This window comes from Leucopleurus acutus (genome assembly GCF_964270905.1).
Source record: "Leucopleurus acutus genome assembly, chromosome: 2".
NCBI lineage: Eukaryota > Metazoa > Chordata > Mammalia > Artiodactyla > Delphinidae > Leucopleurus > Leucopleurus acutus.
The window spans coordinates 87,862,758-87,889,109 of record NC_139143.1 but is presented as its reverse complement, the minus strand read 5'-3'; the positions used below and the strand labels follow the sequence as shown (position 1 = coordinate 87,889,109).

Sequence of the window (26,352 nt, the reverse complement as noted above, 5' to 3'; positions counted from 1 at the left end):
GAGAGTCCGCCTGCCGATGCGGGGGACACGGGTTCATGCCCCGGTCCGGGAGGATCCCACATGCCGCAGAGCGGCTGGGCCCGTGAGCCGTGGCCGCTGAGCCTGCGCGTCCGGAGCCTGTGCTCCGCAACGGGAGAGGCCACAACAGTGAGCGGCCCACATACAGCAAAAAATAATAATAATAATAATGCACGAACCCGTGTCCCCCGCATCGGCAGGCGGACTCTCAACCACTGCGCCACCAGGGAAGCCCTAGAGAGGAATTATTATTTTAAGTAACATTTTAGTCTCTTGGACAGTGTGGAGGGCAATGGGGGAGGGACAAGGACAATGGTATTGCATCATGAAAAGGACTCTGTAAAAGAAAATCATCTCCAGGCATTATTTCCCCATGTGGAAATAAAGTTAATACTTTGCAAACTCCACCTGGTACATAAAAACCAATGAGCATAAAATCTTATACAATGTATAAATATATATATTTATTCACAGTGTTATTGCATTATCTATTGTTTTGAATTCTTTTTTAATTTCCTTCTATACATGGTCCAAGCTGACGTCATCTGTTTTAGATCATGCAACCCTGAAAGGCAAGAACCAGCCTACTTAACTGTTTTTAAATATCTGCATGATATGTATGTATGTAACAAATACTGACTGAACATAATTAGAAGTATCTCCTTTTTCTTTTAACATGAACCTACATTTTTTTAACCCAAACACCTCTAAGCATTTAACAAAAAGTCTTACACATTTCAAAGCACCTTCAGGGGAAGACAAGTAGTACAGTGTCACGGAACAAGGTGTACAAAGCACAGGCTTTGGAAATAACCTGCTTGGATTTCAGGACTCAGCCTAACCACATGTCAGCTGTGCAACTTTGAGTACATCACTTAACATCTCCAAACTTGAGTTGCTTCACCTGGGAAACCAGAAAAACAATACCTAACCCCAAGGTTTTTGTGTAATGGAGCTAATGGAAGCAGAAGTACCTGGCACAGTGCCTGACTCATAGAAGGCATTAAATACATGTTAGTAACCTCTTTGCCAAATCTTCTGCCCCCCAACGCTGCACCCCCCATCCTGATCCCAAACACACACATACATGCACACACTTCGTCAGTGTGTAAAAAAATGTCTTGCTTTAAACTATAAGGAGAGTGTAAGAGACAGCCAGGATCTCCTTACTCCATCCCACTAGCCCTGGCAACCTGTCAGCTGTGGAATCCTTGGTTATTTCCTTTCTCAAGGAGGAGATACTATTCTGGTTTGACAGATCCTTTCCTGGACACACTCTCAGAATTCCCTAAGGTTGTTATCGTGGCTAATGGATAACAATGCAGAGGCTATGGGAGTGAATAATCACTCTCTCCCTGCTAAAAACTTCCTTTATTGACTTCTCTAACTTCCCGTTAGTACTTTGCTGCCAAATCAACCTCTTGTTCTAGGCAACTATTAAAAGTAATTTTCTTGAAACTAAAAAACACATTTAGTCTTCAACAATAAATTGCACTAACCTCAATTACTAGCCACTTAGGCTATGAGAATATTAGACTATTAGAAAATTTGCAAAACTAAATTGTTTACATTTCTATTTCCTTCTTTTAACCCTTAAAATGCAAACAAAAACAGGAGTGAAGAAAGATATCTTTTAGTTATTCCTTCTACAAGAGAATGTGGATGACAGTAATATTAGGTAAATAAATGTTTAGTGTCTAAAATGACAGCATTATCTATTCTTCATTGAAAGAGAAACTGAAAGCAATGCAATTAAATAGCTTGTTCTTGCGGCTCAGAGTTAAATGGTATCCTTTTCTATTATGTGGCAGTCTTGCATTGCTGTATCTCAAGCATAGCACCGCGCCTAGACCATAGCTGGCAGCCAGTAAATTTTAACTGAATGAAATGAATAAATTACCATTTGCTTTTATCCCGAGGACCAACATATGACCTTTAATCCCCAAAAGATAAAACAAACGATGCCATTATATGTGAACCACATCCACAACACCAGAATCTAAGATTCCTACTCCAAAAGAGTGGCTAAAACAACTTCTTTTTGAGGCAATTCTGCTTACTTAGCACATTATTCCCCCCTACAGTTTTCCTTCTTTTGTTTTTGCACTAAGGTTATTTGTATAAAAAGCAGAATCTTTGTTGCCTAGTAATTCATCTGCTCCAGCTGCTTGTGTTCTGTTCCCAATCAAAATTCTCGGTTTTCAGCCTCCTCATCATTTTTATAAGGAGTTCCGTGAATCCGCCAGCCTGGCTCCTTTTTCCATCCTACAGAACACTGGGCCCCAAGCTCCCATACACTGCTCCTCTTTTTGCTTCTACCTTGGGGTTATGTAGGGCTGTGCCACACATAATCTATCAGCGCTCATCAAAAAGTGTCCACTGATTAGCAGAGCACCGCTGCCACCCCAGTTCCCAAATTCTCCAACTTCAAGTCTGGGCAGGGCTACCCCAAGGTCAGAGAGACTACATGGAGAGGGTTCTAAAGATCAGAAGCTCAGTGAAAGTCACAGAAGGGTAGGTGGGTACAATTAGGCAGCTATAGTAAAATAATCCATTATTCTATCAGAGGTAGAAACATAGAGGAAAGTTGATCATCTATTATTATTGTCAATTCAGTTTAAAGCATTTTATTAATCATACATACACATTTTTCAATGTGTAATTCTCATTGTGTTCCTTTCCATTCCATAGACTTGTCTATCGTTTTCCCAGAGCTCTGTGTCCCTTATTTCTCACTGTTCCTCCAAAAAGGACAATAAACAATTTCCAAGCCACTCATCATCATAAACCCTGACATGTTAAATTACCCCCTGCTCAGTTTACGGACCACATGGGCCCATAAAACTCCTCTCTCACCAGCAAACCACCCCACACAAAATTCTCACTTCCCCTTTTCCCTCCTGGGAGGAATACTTCTTAAAGGAACAATTGAACCACACCCATCCCCTTCCTTCCTGCTGGAGGTGCATCCCCCAACCCAGGACACTAGGGGGACTCCTTACCTGGAAGGCAGTTGCACTCAAAGGCGAAGTCACCAGTCTGCCGGCAGGTGCCTCCGTTGACACAGGGGGAGGGTGCACAGGGCACGTAGGGACTGTCACAGTGCTGGCCTGTGAAGCCCTGGGGGCACTGGCACTGATAGGAACCCGGGAGGTTGAGGCAGGTGCCACCGTGCTGGCATTGTCCTGGAACATCACACTCATTGACATCACTTGCACACTTCTGCCCTGTGAAGCCTGCGAGGCATGTGCAGGAGAACTGGTTGGCCACAGTGGTACAGGTACTTCCATTTGCACAGGGCTGAGACAGACAGGTATCAGTCCATTGGCACAGTTTACCTAGAGGAAAGATAACAGAACTCAGTACTGCCCACAGAAATGAGGGTCAGCCCCATCCCACCACCCCACATCTCCCACCCAAAGGGTGACATAGGGGAGCCACTGCATGGAGAATCCCTAAGCTCTTTGAATTTTACAGGAAGCCCATATCAGAGCTTCCTCAAGTTCACCTGACAGGGGCACTCTCCAGGACCCTCAGCTGACACACAAACACTCAGTGGGTCACATGGGAGGGGGAGGGACTGTAGGTTAGTCGCAGGAAGCCTACATCAATCCCTGCAGCACAGGATCCAGAAGGGTCTGGATCCACCTACTGTCTCACACCTCCTTGTCTTTGCATAAGCTGCTCCTCTGTTTGGAAGGCCATCTTCCTTTGTGGTTACCTAATGGGCTTCAACTTATCTTGACAGCTCTGTTCATAAGTCACCACTGCTGTAAAGTCATCCTTAATGCTCCCCTCAGCTCTCCAAATCTCCACACCCTCTCCCTCACACACACACACCCCTGCACATGCAAACATATACCCCAAGTTTGCTGTTTCCTTTTATATCACCTGTCACACTGGCAGGGGTCAGATCCCTGTAGTAGGCTCTCAAATCATGTCTTTTGAATGAATAAAATGTATCGATATTTTCCAAAATAAATGACTAAATAGACCTCTTAGATGATAGAAACAAGTCAATATGACTTCTATTTCCCTTAAACACAACACACATGCACACGTATTCTGGGAAACATTTTGTTGATTGCGGTCTTGACAAAAATATTGCTGGGTGTGTTTGAAGGAGATACAGACTCTCTGGCTTCTTATATATGGAAATAACTAGAAGCTGTCATGAGAATAAAGGTCTAGAAAGGTAAATCTTGTGGACTCTCTGGTAAATCTTGTGGACTCTCTGGAAAGTACTAGAAAGAAGCAGGAAGAAAGTACTGAATCTCAAGGCATAACTCAAAGGAATCAAAGCAGATTCTTTGAGGTAGAAAGAGAGAGAAAAAAAATACTCCCATGCTACTAGTAAATTTGGCATTCACGTGGTTTTTTGTTTTCATTAGTGTAAGCTTTTTTCAAAACTAAAGATATGAGAACCCCCTGAATTTGTTAGTACTCCAATTGGTTGTCTAGATAAACACCCAAATCTTTGACCCCAGAGAAAAGCAAATAACAGTCATGACAGCTTCTCTAAAAGGGAGAGAGAGGTGACATTTGAGCACACAGAAGCGCTCTCTGCCTATCAAGAATATCAAATCAAAGGGAAAGGGTGCAATAAAAATTTGGGTACAGCATGTATATCTCACAGTGCTAAGCCTAGAGAAAATGAAGGAACCTCAATCTTTCTTCCTATTTTTTCTTCTGAGAGGTACTTACCTACAATGGAGAACAGATAAAAATGGTTACTTTTGACAACTGTGTATATCAGAGTATTTGCCTACAACTGAAACAAGAAGGTCTCTGACCTTGGTTTCCCATATATGTTTTGTACAAGCACTAACTTCCTGCCTCTGTTTCTTTATCTATGAGTGAGGTGAGCTCATACGGTCTGACGAGGTGGTATAGTGAGCTATCCCAAAACCAAAAGGGTGAGCTTGACCTGTGGCAGTTCCTAAAGTGACAGACAAAAGTGGCAGATGTGTAAGGATGATCAGAACCCTGCAGACCACCAAGAAGAGTTTGTTTTAATGGCAAAGGAACACATTTTAATTTGAGGGTTATTTCAGAGTAACATTTTAGTTCTGAAGAAGGCACTACTGTCATTTCCACCAGTCAGGATTAAAATGTGTTAAATAGATATGCCTTCCCTTTGCTTTGTGGAGCCAAACAACTCGAAACTGACAATCAGGAAAAAATTATTCTCTTAACCACCAAATCTCTTCAGTGACTCACAGTATCAATGCTGTCATAGTCATGATGGAGATAACGGATCATCCTATATATCTTCTACCCGTAACACCACCTTTTAATGAAAAACCAGTAGAACAAGTATTCCAAACTAAATGGTCCAGTCTAGTTTTCTGAATATGTCTTTCATTTTTTATTAGATTTACGGAATTGTTGATATAGTGGGGGACAAAATGATGGCTAGTTCTCCTTTTCTCGTCTACCTTCATAAACACGTGTGGTTCATTCTGAATAAAGCTCAGACCCAGCTTTGAAGAACCCACAATACAGTCAGATGAGAGACATGTAAAAATTAATTACAATAAAATGTGACACATAAACTAACAGAACATAGAGACTAACTGTGTAAAGGAATCATGAAAGGGTCACTAAGAGTTTACAATAACATTGGGCAATCCCCAACTGTAGAAAAGGGCGTTCCAGGCAAAGGGGTGTGCAAAAGCATGGAGGCAACAGGAAGCATGACGTTTTCAGGAAATGATGAGAACGCTGGCGTCACTAGAGCTAGATGCGTATGAGGAACTGAGGCTATAAGAAGATGTAAGGCCTAGACTGTAAGGGCTACGCGAGCCATGTAAAAGAGTTTGTACTCTGCAGACGATGAAAAGTCACTAGGGTGGTAAGCAGGTGAGTTTGTGAGAAGATCTGCATTCATGTTAAAGATCCATGGTAATGTGACAGGTGGACAAGAGGGGGAGAAAGTAAAGGCAAGGAAACCAGGTAGGAAACAACTGCAGGAGTCCAGGTGAGAGATGACCTGGACCTCACCTACAGAGGTCTTTAGAGGTCACAGAGCAGAAGAGAAAATGGAGAGGAGTAGACAGGTGAGACGTATCTCAGAGATTAGATGGGGTGACTGAGTCTAAGTGGGGTACAGAGAAGTGAGAGGGAGTTTCTAGTTTGGAGTATTTGGAGTGTACATTGGTGCCACTATGATATCAACATGTTGAGTTTGAGGTACCTGTCGAATGTCTAACGATAATATGCAACGGATAGTTAGAAATATGAGCCTGAATGTCAGGGTTGGGGTGGAGCTAAAAGGATGACCACGAGAGGCATCAGCAAGGGATGAAGATGCTGAGAGTTGAAGCAACTGGAGATAGCGAGATTCCCTGGGGAAAGCTGTGCTATGACTCAAAACGGGGCTCAAAACAGAATTCCAAAGAACACAAAAATTAAATGCATGAGGACAAGGATAAGGCAATGTAGAAGCAAATGGAACAATCAGTTTAGAAAGCCCAAAAAGCCAATGCCCTGAATGTCTGGGGAGAGGAGATTTCAAGGAATAAGTTATCGGTAACACGAACAACTTTTCTTCTGGTGATAGTGAAGTAATTCTGATCCCCAATTCTGATATATATTCTTCAGGCAGTCAACTACTTCTGAGTATCTGACCCTTTTTCTTTCTCTTTCTCCCCTTTCAAAAGGAACTGAAGGATAGTTGATTGGAACATTCCAGTCCTTACCATAATGTTAAACATGTACCAGAGTTGGGGGGACCCTAAAGAACCAGATGACAGTTATCTAAAAGATGCTAAATAAGAATACCTGCTGAGAATGGGAAAGTATGGCCGTGAGTCCCATTTGTTACCTGTAAAACCGACTTGGCAGGTGCACTCATAGGTATCCCGGCTAAGCACGTGGCACTTGCCTCCATTCAGGCAAGGGTGAGACCCAAAGCAGGGGTGAGTGGTCGAGTACTGGCAGTCCTCGCCTATGAAGCCCGGGGCACACCGGCATGTGGCTTTCCCCAACATAGCCTGGGCCACACACGTCCCACCATTCTGGCAGCGGTTCTTCTCACAGGGGTCTCGATGTTGACAATATTCTCCCAAGAATCCCTCTGGGCATCTGTATGGAAAAGAGAGGAGTCCATGAAAACTCCTGACTTCTTATAAGTCCCCAAACTTACAAGATAACGCAGTCCATTCAAGAAAACACGAGACTGTAAATGGAGAAACCCAAAGGTACAACTGTAAAACTGACTCACTTTGGGAGAAGAAGTGTTTAGAGTACTTAACTGCATACTCTCATGTCTTTTTGAGTTTTGGCAGGTGACAGAATATCAGGTGGGTGACCCAGCATGGTCTGCCATGGCCAGTCAACATGACCCTTATTCAGAGGCAAAATACAGCCATAGCTTTGTTCATGTAGATGCAGGCTGGTATGCTGTAACAGCACCTTTTTGTGCAGCATTGTTGATACTTGTCTTTAAATTCATTAACTTTCTCGTTTTTGACTAAGTCAATTGATAGAATTAAGACATTTATATGATAATGTATGGACTGAGCCTCTTATCCTCTACAATTTAAAATATATAAAATCTCTCTCAAGCATTGAGAAATAATAAGTTCTACTTTTGTTGTTTCCACTGAGACATCAGTTGGCCTATACCTAGACTTCTGGGTTATGTTCAAGGGGTTGAGACTGTGATAAAGAAAAAGGAGGTACAGGAATGGGGAAGGGTTCGAAGGGGCTTTTCAGAAACTTAAATCTGTTAAGATATTCGTAGCAGGCAGCTTTCCTAACCAAAAAAAAAAAGCACAGAATATAATTAAAATAACATTTAAAATATCTAAGGTACCATACAAACACCAAAGTGAAGAAGGGAAAACAATTCAAGAATAACATTTTCCACACACTGTGTTGAGGAATCTTTTTATATGCTATCCATTGATTCCTAAGATACACAACCATCCCAAATTGTGTGTAATATTTATGACAGTTTTCTCTAAACACCATAAAAAGGCATGGAAAGTCTCCATTTTCATAATGAAGAGGTTGTTCAAATGGGACCTCTAAGAAGCATTTAAATGGAACACAAAGTCTTTGATTCTAACTATAAATCTTGCCATTTGGCTGTAACCCAGATATTCTGGTTCAACCTCTTTCTCCATTTAACTTTTTGGAGGATAGAAAACTAACTGCAAGGCTGTTCCACCATTACCTCCAAGATAACACATTTAAACCAATGTGTTTAAATCCTATCACATCTTCCGATGCTCAATCACTATGTTCTGACCCTCCCAATCACCCAGACTTGAAGCACTGGGGTCCCGTCTCACTCCTTCTTGTCTTTGCCAACCATATCCATGATGTTTTATTAGCCACTGGTTGACCAGGTGAGGTCTTCAGAGGTCACAGTTTTGAGAAAAGGAGAACCAGATATTTGGGAACTAAGACAGTACATGCCCAGATGAATTACACAGTAACTAAAATGGCTGGAGGAGGAAACAGAGCTAGTAAGTAGCTACAGTGGCAGTGATGTAACTGACCCCAGCCTCCTCACCTTTTCCCAGAGCTCTGAACAGTAAGAGTGGCAGAGCCAGGAGTAGCTGGAGCTCTGAGCATCCTCATGAACAGATGAAGCTAGAGAATAAGAGGCAGTGAGGAGAGGGCACAGCAGTGAAAGCAAAGACTGGCTGAAGTTTCCAGTGAGGAGTCTGCACCTCATACGGTGAGGAGGCCCATTTGGAGTCCTGGTGCTATGACCTTGCACAAGTTATTGGGTTGGCCAAAAGGTTCATTCAGTTTTTTTCCATAAGATGGCTCTAGTAGCACTTAGTTGTCTTTAACTTCATTCAAAACAATTTTGTTAGACTATATTGTGACAGCTGTCATATCAGTGTACATTTTTTAAAAAACTTATCAAAATTGGTGAATTTTTGTGTAGCCATTTGAATACTGAAGATGGAAGAAAAAGGCAACATTTTTGGCATATTATGCTATATTATTTCAAGAAAGGTAAAAACACAACAGAAACGCAAAAGAAAAAGATTTGTGCAGTGTATGGAGAAGGTGCTGTGACTGATTGAACATGTCTAAAGTGGTTTGCAAAGTTTCGTGCTGGAGATTTCTCGCTAGACGATGCCCCATGGTCAGGTAGACTAGTTGAAGTTGATAGTGATCAAATAGAGACATTAATTGAGAACAATCAACGTTCTACCACGCAGGAGACAGCCGACATACTCAAAGTATCCAAATCAAGCACTGAAAATCATTTGCACCAGCTTGGTTATGTGAATCGCTTTGATGTTTGGGTTCCACATAAGTTAAGTGAAAAAAAGCCTTCTTGACAGTATTTCCACATGTGATTCTCTACTTAAACGTAATGAAAACATTCCATTTTTAAAACAAATTGTGATGGGCGATGAAAAGTGGATACTGTACAATAACATGGAACGGGAGAGATCACGGGGCAAGTGAAAGGAACCACCACCAACCACACCAAAGGCCGGTCTTCATCCAAAGAAGGTGATGTTGTGTATATGGTGGGATTGGAAGGAAGTCCTCTATTATGAGCTCCTTCCAGAAAACCAAATGCATACTCTCATGTCTTTTTGACAAGTACTGCTCTCAATCAGACCAACTGAAAGCAGCACTCAACAAAAAGCATCCCGAGGGGCTTCCCTGGTGGCGCAGTGGTTGAGAGTCCGCCTGCCGATGCAGGGGACACGGGTTCGTGCCCCGGTCCGGGAAGATCCCACATGCCGCGGTGCGGCTGGGCCCGTGAGCCATGGCCGCTGAGCCTGCGCGTCCGGAGCCTGGGCTCCGCAACGAGAGAGGCCACAACAGTGAGAGGCCCGCGTACCGGGGGGGAAAAAAAAAGGAAAAAAAAGCATCCCGAATTAGTCAACAGAAAATGCATAATCTTCCATCAGGATAACACAACACTGCCTGCTTCTTTGATGACCAGGCAAAAACTGTTACAGCTTGGCTGGGAAGTTCTGATTCATCCGCTGTGTTCACCAGACTTTGCACCTTTGGATTTCCAATTATTTCCGTCTTTACAAAATTCTCTTAATTGAAAAAATTTCAATTCCCTGGAAGACTGTAAAAGGCACCTGGCACAGTTCTTTGCTCAAAAAGATAAAAAGTTTTGGGAAGATGTAATTATGAAGTTGCCTGAAAAATGACAGAAGGTAGTAGAACAAAAGGGTGAATATGCTGTTCAATAAAGTTCTTGGTGAAAATAAAAAATGTGTCTTTTATTTTTACTTAAAAAAACCGAAGGAACTTTCTGACCAATCCAATACTTAACTGCACTATCAGCTCTCTCACATTTTAAATAGTTAATAAAGCTACCTGCATCGTGAAGCTGTTTTAAGAACTGAACAAAATCAAGTATGTGAAAAACTTTATAAATATGTAAAAGTTTTGCAGATGAAAAACATTTTTTCTCTCTTTGTACTTATTGAGGAAAAATATAATGCTTTATTCAAATCACAGCTTGATTTTATAACAGAATAGGTTATTTGCTGATTATTTTTTAAGTAAAGGAGCAAAAATTGCCAACGTAGCATAGGTAAAATTAACCCTGAGCTATATTATTAAAAGCATTTGCAACTTATTCAAGGTATCTGTTATGGATGACGTTAGAAACTGCGACACAATTCTCATTCACAGTGACAGTCCTCTGGGCATTAAGCCTGGCTAACACCTCTCGATTCTCCCACACAGGAATTCTTTGCCTTGCAAATAATGGCAAACTTTTAAACCTGGGTGGGCTTTGCCCAGCTTTGCTTCCACCACCTCCCCAACACTATCATATGGCGTCTGCTTGGAGAATGCAAACTCATTCAAAAATGAGCTTCATAAACATGTAATGAAAACGTAAGGTTCCCAGGAAAACAAAGATGAAAACAATATGCAAGATTCTGAAGCCAAACAAACGTATTCCTGAATTATCTATTACTAAGGTTTAATCTACATTGTTGCTTCCTACCAGTATGAAAAAATAAGTTTCAACTAAGGTATGTTTAAGAAACCAGTAAAAATAGAGGTGGTAACTACAGCTTGTGGGTCTGCTCTGACCCACTGCTTATTTTTTATGGCTGGAGAGCTAAGAACGGTTCTTACATTTTTAAATGGTTGAGGGAAAAAAATTTTTAAAAAAACAATAATATTTTACGACATTTGAAAATTATGTAAAATTCAAATTTCAGGGTCCATACATAAAGTCTTATTGGAACGCAACCATACTCGTGCATGGAGGGATTGTCTATGGCTACGTTCGCACTACAATAACAGGGTTGAGTAGTTGTGATGAAACGATATGGCTCGAAAAAGTGTTTACTATCCGGTGCTTTATAGAAAAAGTTTGCCAACTCCTGACTGACAGAATATCTGAAGCCTAATTCTATGTATAGTATCCAACATGCTTATTAATAATGATGTTGATGATGAAGAACATTCTCATATCAGTTTCCACAAAGAATGTTACACTCATTCATTCATGCAACAAGCATTTACTAAGTGCCAGGCATTGTTCTAATGCTAGGAAAATCCTTGAACTCGTGGAGTTTAAATTCTAGTAGGAGAAGACAAAAAGCAAAATTAATAAGTAAAATATATAATTTGTTATGTGACATTAAGCGCTATGTAAAACAATAAAACAAGAAAGGGGCACAGGAAGGGAATGAACTGGGGATAATGGAGGTGGATAAGTGAGGTATTTCAGTTACAAATAGGAAAAGCAGAAAAGGCCTCACTGAAAGGCACATTTGAGTCAGAACGTGAATGAGGTGAGGGACTAGCCATGCAGGTATCTAGGGAAAGCATGTTCAAGGCAGAGAGAACAGCAAACGCAAAGGCCCTTAAATAGGAAACAGTCCTGGCATGTTTGAGGAATAGCCAGGAGACCTCTGTGGCTCCACCAAAGGGATTAAGAAAAAAAAGTAGCAGAAATAGATTACAGCTATAACTGGGAGGCAGATCATGAGGGGTCTTCAGGCCACTGCAAAGAAAGATTTAGGGTTTTACTCTAAATGAGATAATAAATACTTAGATATGATGTACAACTGATTTATTCTTCTGAAGTCCATGTACAGAAACACGTCTTATTTTTATGGGAAACTAGACCCATTGTTGGTATAATAATAAAGACTTTCTTATTTAAAATGTTCTAGAGGGCTAGACATCAGCCTATTCCTTTACCTGAAAACATGTACAAGTCTCTTTTTTTTTTGCGGTACGCGGGCCTCTCACTGTTGTGGCCTCTCCCGTTGCGGAGCACAGGCTCCGGATGCACAGGCTCAGCAGCCATGGCTCACGGGCCCAGCCACTCTGCGGCATGTGGGATCTTCCCGGACCGAGGCACAAACCCGTATCCCCTGCATCGGCAGGCGGACTCTCAACCACTGCGGCACCAGGGAAGCCCTACAAGTCTCTTTTAACCTACATTTTTCACTAAGCCTCATTTCCCTTTCCAAATTCTTCCTTCACAAATAAACTTCTATAACTGTAGCCTAATTTTACAGCTATTTTCCCTTTCTTTTCCATTTTTTTATTTGTTCCTTTGCAGTAAAACTTTCATTCTACTTATTGCCCAGAAACTCTGTCCTAAGAGCAATGACTTTCCCCTTGTCAAGTTCAATGGTCTCATGTGAGATTTCTTCATAAGGAAATTCTCCCTCTTATAGGAGGTACTGCTGACCATGCCTCCATCACTCCACTTGTTTTACATTTGGCTTTTACGACTCCCTCTGTATCTCAAAGCTTGGTAAATTCTTAGTCTAAATTGCTGAATCCTCTTCTCCTTCTTCCCCATCAATTTATGGCCACTTGAGGCTTAAGTCTGGGCTGGACTACTCTTTTCTCTCTTAGGCATTTGTTATTTTTGTTATTGTTCATTTTGTTTTAAGCAACTACCTTCATGTATACAGCTCCAGTTCCATATGTTCAGTTTACTAAAAGTCATCTACTTACCCTAATATATCCTGCCAATACTTGACACTAAACATTTCAAAAGTGGGATTATATTTCCATGAAACTTTAATTCCTCCATTTTCCTAAGGCTTCCATTTACAATCTCAAAAGTCATTTTCGGTTAATCCTTTTACATTATATACAACTTATGAACATGTTCTCATGTCTTGTTAACTGAACTCCTACAGTACTCATCATTCACACGCACTGTTCCCTTTCTGATAAAAAATTCTCATCATCTTAAAAGCCTCAGGCCAGACATCTTGTTGCTGTCTTTTTCCCCACTTCCATCCATCCCTGTAATAACAGAACCTTGGGATTAAAGATACCCTAAGGTAATTTCTACCCAAAGAGATAATTCTTTCTAAAATATCCCTAAAAGACGACCACAGCCTCTACTTGAATAAAAGTAGTTAAGCATGGTGTCTGAGAAATGGAATTTAATAAATACTTGAAGTTATTTTGTTCCTATCATTAAAAGCACAGATACTAGAACCAGATCACCTGGATTTCAATCCCATGTACTCTATGAGTGATCCTGAGCAAGTTACTAAGCCTCCTTGTTGTAAAATAAATTTAATAACAGTGCCTACCTTGTAGCGTTTTAAATAATTGTAAAGCACTTAGAACAGTAGGTAGCACACAGTAAATGCCATGTATTTGTTAAGTAAAATAAAATTACTGGCTCACTACTTTAACAATAGAACTCTCTTCAGTGTGGGTGGATCCCCATGTCAGGAAGCTCTTTCTTTCTGATGTCTTCAAATTCTACCTTCCTTCCTAGGTATGTATATACCAAGAGGGATAAAACAGAAGTCCACCAAAAATCTGTAAAGAATGTTCAGAGCAGTATTATTCATAATAACGAAAAGTAGAAACAACCCAAATGTCCGTAGCTGATGAATGGATAAATAACATGTGGCATATCCATACAATGAAATATCATTTGCCATAAAAAGGAATGAAGATTTGATACATGCTGTGACACAGATGAACCTTGAAAATACCATGCTAAGTGAAAGAGGCTAGACACAAAAGGCCACATATTGTGTGATTTCATTTTTGTGAAATGTCAAGAATAGGCAAATCTATACAGATAGAAAGTAGATTAGTGTTGCCAGGGGCTGGGAGGAGGGGGAACTGAAGAGGGACTACTAAGGAGTAGAGAGTTCCTTTGGAAGGTAATGAAAATGTTTTAAAATTAGATAATGTTGATGGTTACACTTAACTGTGAATATACTAAAAACCACTGAATTGTGCACTTCAAAAGGGTGAATTTAATAGTATGTGAATTACTGTTGGTGGGAATGTAAATGGGTGCAGCCACTATGGAAAACAGTATGGAAGTTCCCTAAAAAAACTAAAAATAGAGTTACCATACGATACAGCAATCCCACTCCTGGGCATATATCAATATCTAGACAAAACTCTTTAATTTGAAAAGATACATACACCCCAATGTTCACAGCAGCACCGTTTACAACAGCCAAGACATGGAAGCAACCTGTCCATGCCCATCAACAGATGAATGGATAAAGAAGATGTGATATATATGTATACACACACACACACACACACACACACACACACACACACACACACACACACTGGACTATTACTCAGCCATAAAAAAGAATGAAATAATGCCATTTTGCAGCAACATGGAAGGACCTAGAGATTATCCTACTAAGTGAAGTAAGTCAGAAAGAGAAAGACAAATACCATATGATATCACTTATATGTGGAATCTAAAATATGACACAAATGAACTTATTTACAAAACAGAAACAGACTCACAGACATAGAAAACAAACTTATGGTTATCAAAGGGGAAAGAGAATGGGCAAAGGACAAATTAGGAGTATAGGATTAACAGATACAAACTACTGTATATAAAATAGATAAACAGTAAGGTCCTACTGTGTAGCACAGGGAACTATATTCAATATCCTGTAATAAACCATAATGTAAAAGTATATATATATGTGTGTGTGTGTGTGTATAAAAAACTGAATCACTTTGCTGTACACCAGAAACTAACACAACATTGCAAGTCAACTATACTTCAATAAAAATTTTTTAATTAAAAAATTTTTAAATAGTATGTGAGTTATATCTTATTTAAAAAAAATAATTCTGCCTCCCTATAATTTCCACCTGCTGGCTATGCCTGTCTTCTAGAACAAAACGGAACAAGCCTTCCGCTTCTATTACATGTGGCCCTTCAAGAATTTAAAGATTGGACTTCCCTGGTGGCGCAGTGGTTAAGAATCCGCCTGCCAATGCAGGGGACACGGGTTCGAGCCCTGGTCTGGGAAGATTCCACATGCTACGGAGCAACTAAGCCCGTGAGCCACAACTACTGAGACTGTGCTCTAGAGGCCGTGAGCCACAACTACTGAGGCCACGTGCCACAACTACTGAATCCCGCGCACCTAGAGCCCATGCTCCGCAACAAGAGAAGCCACCACAATGAGAACCCCACGCACCACAACGAAGAGTAGCCCCCGCTCGCCGCAACTAGAGAAAGCCCGTGCAGAGCAACAAAGACCCAATGCAGCCAAAAATAAATAAATAAATTTTTATATATTAAAAAAAAAAAAGAATTTAAAGATAGCTATGTTGACTCTTTGGTTTCTTTCTTCCAGGATTCAATGCTTTGGACTATTCCAGACTTCCTCACCATTTTAGTAGCTTTCTGATGCTTAAGATAACAATAGTAATAATAATAACAGTGACCAACATTTTTGAAGCACTTACTATGTATTATGTATTTGCTAAACATTTTATTTTTATTTCTGCCTATAACAGTTATGTTATATTATGATCTCCATTCTGTATACGAGGACCTTGAAGCTTAGAAAGATTAAGATTTCAGAGCTACAATATATCAGAAGCAGGATTCAAATCCAGGTATGACTCCAGAGCCCACGTACTTCAAAACTGGGCTATCCTGCCTAGCCCCAACTAGATGATTCTAGTTCATCAAAAACCTCTTTAAAAGGTAGGGCCCAAAATGGAAGAAAAAACACCTGATAACATATGTTCTTACCACTACGGCACAGAGCTGGACCATCACCTCCTGTGATCTGGACACTGTTGTTTCTAATATTGCAGCCTAAAGTGGTGTTCACTTTTTTAGAGGTCACAAAATCCAGTCAGTTAAAAAGTCCATATTTTTTTTTCACATGAACTATTTTTATGCCATATTCCTCCCATCCTATGTTAGTACAACTTGTTTTTTGAACCCAATAATTGGACCTGTAATTTCTTTCTTTTAAATTCACCATGTTGAATCTTTACCCCAAGTTTCCTTGATTGCGATAACTTTTACACTTTATTCATATAATTACAGAATTTCAGCACTGCACCAAACCTCAGAAGTCAACTGGTCTGAACCCCTATTGCACTGATAAGGACACCAAAGCTAACTGACCTGCCCCAAGTTTGTCTGCAAATATAGAAATTTCCCCGAGTTTTGCATCATCTACAACTGTATTTCTATCTTTACCTAGATCCTTTATCAAAACATAGACTATCACTTAACTGAAAGTATTCTACGAAGTCTTGCCCCAAGACCGGTAGCCATTCAGTCAGCTCTATCATCTCAATTACCCCAGCATCCTGTCCACACCTCTCCATTAAGGGTAGCCAGAAAATTGCTCACTGAAAGAATGATCCTTCTCAAGTATAATTTTGATCATGTCACTCTTCTGCTCAGAAACTAGCTTTAGGGCCCAGCCCCTCAAATCCTTAGAATCTATGACCTACTTGTCTGCCCCACTCCTACCACCCGTCTTACTCCTCAGAGATCCATAACTTAAGCACTCCAGATTATTTCCACATTCGTGTCTACTCTTCCCTATATAAATATCTTCTTTCTAATCTCCATTTTCATCATCACATTTTCCCATCTGATAATGTCTCTAATTAATTTTCCTTTCGTCGATCCTTGCTTCAGAGACCTGCTCAAAACCTATGTCCAATTATTAAGCTTTCTCCACACCATCTCACCATCTCACTGATCAGATCATCTCTGATCTAACAGTAGTTGCATTCTATGTTACATGCTACATAATTTCTAACAGTGTGGCTCTTCTTCATTTATGCCATAATTAGGTCTTTCCTGTGCCTCTCTCAAACTCCTATTTGATATTTTTTTGTGAGAAAGGGCATATCTTCAGACCTTGGCACAGGTGCCTTGAATACCATGAACACCTGTGTTGCAAAAACCCCTCCCAACCTCACACTATGCTCTGCCTGGTAGAACACAGGCCAAGGCCACCTTAAGAATCATCCTGAGGTATAAGATTATCTCTCACACCCCAGGAGGCTAAGCAGAATTATGAACATGGGAAGAAAGGGGAGAAACGGGTGAGACAGCCAGAAATAAAGGGCCCCTGTTTCCTAAAGCAGGAGACCTTTCAACTTTGCAAATCCCTGTTCAACTGTAATACAAGTACACCATATACCCTGTTAGTCTGAGTGGGAATTAAGGCTCTCCACTGAAAACAGGAGCTTAAATAGCCCTTTTCTTGAGATGGCTCAAGTTGAGTTTATTATCCAAGTTCCCTTATAAATCTTTAGTTCTATTAGGTTATTAGAACTTCTATTAAGTTCTATTAAGTACAATTTTTGGAAAATAGCCTAAATCTTGAACTAAAGGTGTATATAAAAAATTTCTAAAAGATAACCAAAAACCTCTAACAGCTGCCTTTTGTTCCCAAAACAATATGAATGCCCGCCTCTCAGCAGGGAATTTATCACTTATTTAAGTAGTATTCTCAGTGACTTCCTCCTAATCTCTTCCTCTCTCTGGAACTATATTCTCTGAAAGAATACAGTTCGCAGAGGAGGCTGTGAGTACAGGAAAAGTTTTGGGGGGCTTTTTCCCTGTAAAATAATTTCACAAACTAATCTGAATACTTATCAGCTCCATACAGATATATTCATGCCTTTTTCGGAAAAAGTCTGCCATTTCTGACACAAAGAGGTCCACTCTTTCATTGTTACTGTTCAAACACACACATGGCGAATGAGGTGAAGGGGAGGGATGGAGGAAAGAAAAGAGAGAGGAAAACAAGGGATTCCTCCAAATGGAACTAGAAAACATTCCAACTGAATGGATGCCCATACAGTCCCCCCTCAATAAAACAGATGAAAACCAGACCCCAACTCTCACATGTCACCAGCAGCCTGGATTGGTTTACATGTAGCCACTTTACAGACTTCAACGAAGCTGGTATTTGAATAGCAATTCCAATCTATCTGGCAATGGCTGCAGTTCAGGATCAGTCTCCCTAGTAATACAGGACAGAAAAATTTGTTCTTTCAAGTTTCCTAAGTGAATAGCCACTCGTCTAGAGAAAAGCTTAAAACACTGCAGCAGCTTGTGTCAGCTCCAAGATGACTGTAGTTTGAGCAGGAAATAAGCCCCTTTTCCAAATAAAAGCCAGTGTTCTCTCTCCTTGTTTTCTCCACCGAATGTTCTGTATCAGCAGGGTGAGCCCAAATGGCATGCAGGGCTTCGCTGCAGCTCTGCCTTTAGCTTTTTTTAGCGAGGATTTGGTCATTAAAAAAATAAAACAACAACGCAAAACCCCACCACACACAAGAAGAAGGAAAAAAGAGGCGTGCTTTACGAAACAGCTATTTCAAAATCATGATTTTTAAAAAACTATACAGAATGTGGAATGGAGGGGGGGAAAAAAATGTCTCATGTGGGTTGTGTCGGCCCTGCAGCTGCTCCTCATTAAAGCTCCTCTTTACTCCCTCTGGGCTGGTTTCCAGCAGAAAATTCTTTAAACAGAACTCCGCTTTCAACCCACTTTCTTCTTGCTCTGGGCCTCTCGGCCCCCCAATCCACAGTGGCAGCCTGCCCTAGCTGAGCTCTAGAGGGGGAGCTGTCGTTAAGGGAAATGAGGTAAGGGCAGAGGGAAAAAATAAGAAACCAAATTAAGCATTGGTCAGTAACAAAGGTCTGCAGTTTGAAAAGGCCCCAAATCAGTCTGTTCTTTCCTGTGACCATAATGCCAGCTTAGTTTCCTGCCCCCTCCCCCAGGCCCCCGTTAAAGTAGATAAAAAATAATTGCTAACAGCCAAGGCTAACTGTAACCAGTTACAGTTCCTATATAACACTTAATTCCCAAGGCTCTGGCTTACAAACTCCTAGATGCCCCAGAGTCTACAGAGTCAAGTCTAAACTCTTGGTTGGCATTCAAGAGGCCCAACCTACTAATCCAACCTCACCGTCCCCCTCCTCTCAGTACCACCAGTTTGACATCTCATCAGACTGTCAACTTTTTAATTCTATAACTCTGCATAAAGGTAACCAACTGGGTTATGCTAATTACTGACTTTGTTTTAAAAAAAACAACAACAAAAGAACAAAACAAAACAAAATAGTACGTGAAGACTTCTTGTTAACTTCCTGGTAAAGAGGGGAAAAGGGAAGAACTCTGTGAGGCTAACTTCTTCCTGCCATTCCCACTCCCACTGTCACCTCCCCTCCCCACAAAAAAGAAAGGAAAAAAAAAAAAAGGAAATACTATAGCTTACTTAGCAAGAAGGAAAAAGAAAAAGAACTAAAAAAAGCAATCATGAAATGGTACAGATGAACCAGTTTGCAGGGCAGAAATAGAGACACAGATGTACAGAACAAACGTATGGACACCAAGGGGGAAAGCGGCAGGGGGGTGGGGGGGGGATGAATTGGGAGATTGGGATTGACATGTATACACTGATATGTATAACATAGATAACTAATAAGAACCTGCTGTATAAAAAATAAAATAAAATTCAAAAAATTTTTTTAAAAAAGTATTCATGTATAGAGTTAGGGCCCAGTGCTGGGCTGTTTGTGGTAAAACACATTTTCTAGGGCTTTGCTGGTTTGATGTAAAGGAAACAAAGACAAATATACAATCAATTTCTCTCTCTCTCTCTCTCTCACAAACACACACACACCTTTTTCTTTTACCACAACTAATAAACAAAGACTACCAAATACTGCAGGACAGCCCATTTTTCTACTATGTAAATTCAGCTTCCTGAACAGAACATTTCTGCTTTTCTTGTAGAAGTAGTTCAGAAAATGTTAATCTTGGTTCCCACATTAGGCTGAACGCTTCCAAATTAAAAGTTTCCCACAGGAAAAGGATTTCATGGGGAGTTGTGAGGCTGGGAATTGTCTTCTGAAACTCCACCTCGCTGGGTTTCCACGTGTTCAGCTTTTTCAACCACCCCCCACCCATCTGAATAAAGCAATAAACACACACGGATTTTAATAAATCCAAACCAACCAGAAGCTGCCGTGGTATATGCTTTAAAACTTAGTTCATAGCATTGTTCATCTTCATCAGAGACTATGAAATCATGGTTAACCACTGCAATGGGAAACCATGCTTTATTTACGTAAGAATTTGCAAACACCCTTATCTTCCAGTTTATAGTCTGGGCTCATTTATCAGAACTCAAAAGCTGAACTGAGAGCCTAGCCTCTTCAATCATCACTTGAAAGATTGGGCAAGGGCATACAAACAGCACTGAAAGAGCTCTGTTGCTGCTATAACAGAAGATGGTCTTTCCTCTGTCTTCTAGCACACAATCAGTACCTTACCATATTTCACTGCACTGGACCCTGAGAAAATATCTATTTGTGATTAAAACATGGCAAACATACTCTAAACACGTAAGTTTACAAAAAGCACCCTTCACAGTAATAGGCAAAAATGAATGAGTTAAGCCAGTTGTTCCCAAGCTATGCACTGTACAGTTGCTGCAAGGAGTCTGTAAACGCTTATAAAACACTCTCTAGACTACTAGATAATGTCCTATCCATATTAAATGGACTGTAAATGCTGTTACAATTATTAAAATTTTGAGGTATTATGAAGGGTTACTGAATTCTGAGTAGATTTTGACATTATGCATCGTATTCAAACAAGAGACCATGAAGTGGCTTCAACCCAAGATCATCTCTCCTTTATGCCTCACACTCTCGCAAGGCTCAGCTACTTTAGCTCCTAGAACATGTTACAGTGTGCCTCCAGACCTTTGTACATGCTGTTCACTCAGCCCAAACACTTTTCCCCTTCCTCTTCTTAAGCCCTAAAATTCCTTTAAGCTTCAGCTCAAATTTTATTTCTTTTGAGAAACAGGCTTGATGCCCCCTGCTGTATATTCCCATAACCCTAACATATATCACTCATTACCCTGTATTATGATTATTTGTCTGCCCAACAGACTAAGAATTATTCATCACCATACTCCCAGTGCATAATACAGTAACTGGTATATAGAAGGCATTCAACTATTCAGTGCTTATATTCTTAACAGAAGCCAAAAGGCAAAATGCAAGGGTCCATGGAGTCTTTACACCTTCAAAAAACTTTAATTATACTCAAAGTTTGGGAACCACTAGGTTGAGCTATTTACCCAAAGGATTATCAATACTAATTAAGATTCCTCATATACAGAGGACTTCTTAACCTTCACTTACCCCTAAATCATTTAAAGTGGGCAAGCCAAATCTATATGGAGTAGATTTTTTAAATCACATATTCCCCCAAAATATGAACACACACACACACACACACACAGAGTCTGCATTTTCTTTTATACTTTCATTAATCTTTGATAAAACACTGACTACATGAAGCACCAGGATCCTGAGTGAGAGAACATCCTGCAAAGTGGCCTCAGTAACATAAACTGCTACACTCTTTTTAGAAACTTAGCAGTAAAAATTAAACAAAATTTCAGAGAAAAAAATTGAGTGTGGGTGCTTGCTTTCTGTTCGCCAACATGAGTAGGTGACCACCTGTAAAATTCTGAAGTCTAAAAAATATATGAAAACAGAAAGTTCCAAAAGCTTATGGTTTGGTCTGAAAGGATTCCTAGTTCAAAAATAATTGTACTCAAATCATATCAAACCAAACCTGAATGTGAGAGTAGGCTTGGAGAAAAACCTGCATTTCTCCAAACGTTAAGAGGGTAAAAAATATTTCTTTGTAGATTCTGAATACATCATTCTTGAAAAAGTAATAATCACACATATAGGTATGCAAAACCATTCAATGAATAATTGGAAAATACAATTTCAAAATGCCCTGAAACACTACAATATCCCATTTAAATGGCCTTAATTAGAACCAGAGATAATAAAAATAGTGGGCATCATGGGAAAAATAAATAACAGTGCCTTGAACCCTATTTCAAGACAAAAACCACTACTTCCCATAAAAGATAGGACAATGGCCCAAAGGGTTAAAAAAATGGTTCTTGAGGGTAAAAAAAGATCTTAGATATTACAATGGTTTGTGAACTTCCAAAGGGCCACAGTAGATAAACTGATATACAATATATCTATGGTATTAAAATTTCATGGGGAGGGGTGGAGAGATTAGGAAAAAACTCTAAAAAGGCTCCTTTGGGGCAAGGGGTGATAATGATAAAAAGGTTGAGAAACAATGATATTGCATATCCAAGTAAGGTAATTTTTAGCTTAGTATCTGGCACTCATAACACTCATAAATGTTAGCTGAATTAAACACAAAAGTTTCCTACAAATGTTGCCTATATTCGTATATACTCAAACTCACATGTCTTCAAAAAAGTGTTCCTCAGCTTTGGAAATTCCTTTACCTATGCCTGATCTGCTGTATGAAATCAAATTCTATGCCTCCGTAGGGTCAAAGTGAAAATCTTGCAAAGCTAAACAGTGGTCTAACGAGAAAATTTATCTAACATACATGCAGATACCATACAGATTATTTCTTTTAAAAATACAATGCTATCATTATTTTATGTACTCTTGCATTCTTATAACAAAAACAGCAAAACCTTCAAACCCTCACTGCATGGACAATGCTTGCAGCGCACGTGAAAGTCTTAGCCTACTGGCATCTATACTTGGAAGCATGCTCTATCATCAACTACACGGCTGGGACTGGATTTGGTTTGTTTATCTGTCTCCCTCTAGATTATAAGCTTTTGAGAACAAACATAATTATTAAAATCATCACCATCACAATAATCACCCAAAAAACTTTTCCACACAAAGGATAACTTTGATGAAGTTAATGACATCTCACAACATTCATTACTTTTATGACAATAAGGGAAGTTACCATCAAAGAAAAAAATGTAATGTTTTTATTCATTTTATTGAAAACACTCATTAATTTAACAGGATCTCGGCTTTAGTGCAGACCTCCAGCATAGGTCATCTCAACTAGAAAAGTGGCATCAACCAAAAACTGATACAGGAAGATTCAGATATAATTCTTGGTTCTAATTTCAGCAACATCTGCTTTAAGAATTTCTTTTGTATATTTAAAAAAAAAAAAAAAAAAAGCTTAGCCCAAAAATGGCTCTTCCAGTCTATACCATGCCCTCCAAGGACATGAAGCATTTCAAGTGGTAATTATGCTCTAAGGTAAAGGTCAACAAATATTGCCCTGGGCAAAATCCATGGGCCACCTGTTTTTATACCTCCAGTCCAGGAGCTAAAGCTGGCTTTTACATTTTTTTAATGGTTATGCTTTAAAGAGGTATATTAAGTACCTACATTATATCCTCAATTTGCTTCTTAGCCAGCAAAGCTTAAAACCTTTACCATCTGGCACTTTAAGAAAAAAGTCTGCTGATCCCTGCTCTAAGGCCAGGACAGCATTAAAGGACACATAGGCTAAAAACACCTTCAAAACATGTGCTTACAATTTAGGTAACTTTTTTTGTTTACTAGAAGTCAGGGCACTTTAGGAGCACTTGTTATGAACTGCGTTTAATTTCAGAAAGGCAATCCAATGGTCAAAGAATCATCATTGTCAATTGTCGTACCTCTGCATAATTAGAACCAAAGATAATAAAAATAACGAACATCAAGGAAAAAAATTATGGTGTATAACCTTCATGTGGTGACTCAAGATAAAAACCACTACTTCCTTTAAAAGATGGGCCGCTACTTCCTTTAAAAGATGGGACCATGGCCCAAAAAAATCTAAGATATTACAATGATTTGTGGCCTTCCAAACCAAAGAAACTGAATATCAAGCAAGAATCCTGAAAGTATGCACTCAAGTTCATACAAAGTGAAGATAAATTCATCCTGAGAGGCACTTCACTTACTAAACTGAGTCAAGGCAAAGCCATGCCTGATGTGGCGACATTCTCCTGCACCATTCTGCTTAAAAAACCCATGTCTACTGGTAAGTGAGATGTACTTACGGCATACCTAAGGATGGATGGATGGATGGATAGATAGATAGATAGATAGATATGTAGTTATGAGTTTGTTTTTTATCTGAATAAGAATAAAAATATATTGGGCTTCTCTGGTGGTACAGTGGTTGGGAATCCGCCTGCCAAAGCAGGGGACACAGGTTTGAGCCCTGGTCTGGGAAGATCCCACGTGCCACGGAATAACTAAGCCCATGTGCCACAACTACTGAGCCTGCACTCTAGAGCCCACGAGCCACAACTACGGAGCCAAGCCTGCGCGCCTGAAGCCCGTGCTCCGCGACAAGAGAAGCCACTGCCATGAGAAGCCCGCGTGCAGCAACAAAGACCCAACGCAGCCATAAATAAATAAATAAGTAAATAAATAAATTTATTTTTAAAAAAAGAATAAAAATATAACTAGTATATTGTTTTACAAAAACTCTCACCCAAGACTTTAGCATGTTCTCAGAGCTTTTGATTGAGTGGTTCCCCACAGACCTTTCCTCCAGATCAGCCCTGGCTCTTCCACCAGATGTGAACCTTGAATTGGCCACTTTACTTCTCTGAGCCTCAGCCTCCTCATGTATTAAAACAAGATGCTAGGCCAAATAATCTCTAATATTCCCTTTAACTCTAAAATTGTATGATTCCATTAGGTATGTTCTACAGCCCCCTTGGATGCTAATATCCTTTAGGAGGATTAAAGACCTCCTTTAGAAGGAATGCAAAAGAATTTCCACATTGTTTTTGTTTCATGGAATGTTAAAAAATAAAATGTACAGCTAGAGTTAAAATTCTTGGTCTTTCAAACTGCCTCATAAAAGCCCTAAACTGTTTGTTTTTAATTCTGCTTTTCTCTCTCCTTCTCTCCTCCCCTTCTCCCTATATATTCACCCTGTTCCTTGAGGGTTGGTACCAAAAATGAAAAGAAATAGCACTGAATCTTTAGGTCACCTAATGGGGACTGAGAAACAGCTTTTAGTCCCACTCTACATTCTAATCACTTATGTAATACAGGATAAGTCACTTGGCTATATTAAGCCTTGGGTTCCTCACACATAAAACAAGTTCAGTGGGAAAGGTGCTCGACAAAATCCCTTCCACCTCCTAAGTATGATGACTCTACAATTTTGGCTGTTGAATTCCCTCAGCAATACTGCCCGAGAATGTAATGATGCTTGCTGACGGTAATGCTTGGGGTCAGTGGTTGAGTATGTCTCAACCATCAACCCACTCCAAGCAGGGGCTCCCTGGGGAAAGAATTGTGCCTGTGTTTCTTCTTTTATATCCTTCACACTGCCCAACTATCAACCTTCTAAGTACACAGAGAGTTCAATACATACTTGTGTAAATGAACTATTGTACAACTCACACTTTCAGCTAATCCCTCACAGGAAGCATAAGGAAGCAAAGAATAAGCAAAAGAGAAAGAGTGATGTATTTAAACAAGATATGGAGAATAACGAGGAACCCTGAGCCTAAAAGGGAAAGTCCTTACCATCTTCCCCAAGACATCTGGCCAACATGAGAGCCTGTTTTCTTCAGCACAGAATGGTGGTAGACATTGCAGTCCCTTTATGGAATCTGATCTACTGAAAAATTTCACAAGACTAAAAATGACTGATGTGTGTGTCTGGGAAGAGATGAACCAACTTGCAGGGAATCAATCACTTAATTAAATTCATGTAGGACCTTTTTCCAGATACAATTTTTATATATCCTCTCAACACAGCGTAAGTACCTGTCTTACTCATTTCCCCAGCTCAAGATGCTCTCATTAATTCTTATAAAATTTAGGAAAGAATGGGTAATATGCCATAATGAGAGAGTATGCTTCTCTGAAGACTAATTATAAACTCTGACTGTCAGTGTCAACCTTTGCCTGGAAGGAAATGAGTCAACTTTTCATTAGTAATCAAGCTCTGTCCACTTTTTTAAGAGTGACCCAGAAATTCAAGGCCATGAATTTTAACATGAGACAGAAAATCAGACACCACAAATATTATATACAAATGGGACTAAGACAGAAAAATTAAAGTCAAAGAGGCTCCTGAGGTACTTTTCAGGCTGAGTGAGGTTTCAGAAGGGGCAAGTTACCCAGTAAAATAACTACCCAAGGAGATGTCTCTGGCTTACACAATAAGAACCCCAGCATTTCAAAACTTTAAA

General features: G+C 39.9%; 1 protein-coding gene across 1 annotated transcript in view; it reads right to left on the bottom strand.

Moving 5' to 3' along the window:
• The window catches only part of NOTCH2 (notch receptor 2), a 177,544-nt gene that overhangs the window by 87,008 nt on the left and 64,184 nt on the right, over positions 1–26,352 (bottom strand). Inside the window, exons 3-4 of the mRNA XM_082834020.1 lie at positions 6,845–7,104; positions 3,021–3,356 (exon numbers count right to left, since the gene is read on the bottom strand). Of these exons, the coding sequence (XP_082690146.1) occupies positions 3,021–3,356; positions 6,845–7,104 (596 nt within the window). The remainder of the gene's footprint in view (positions 1–3,020; positions 3,357–6,844; positions 7,105–26,352) is intronic.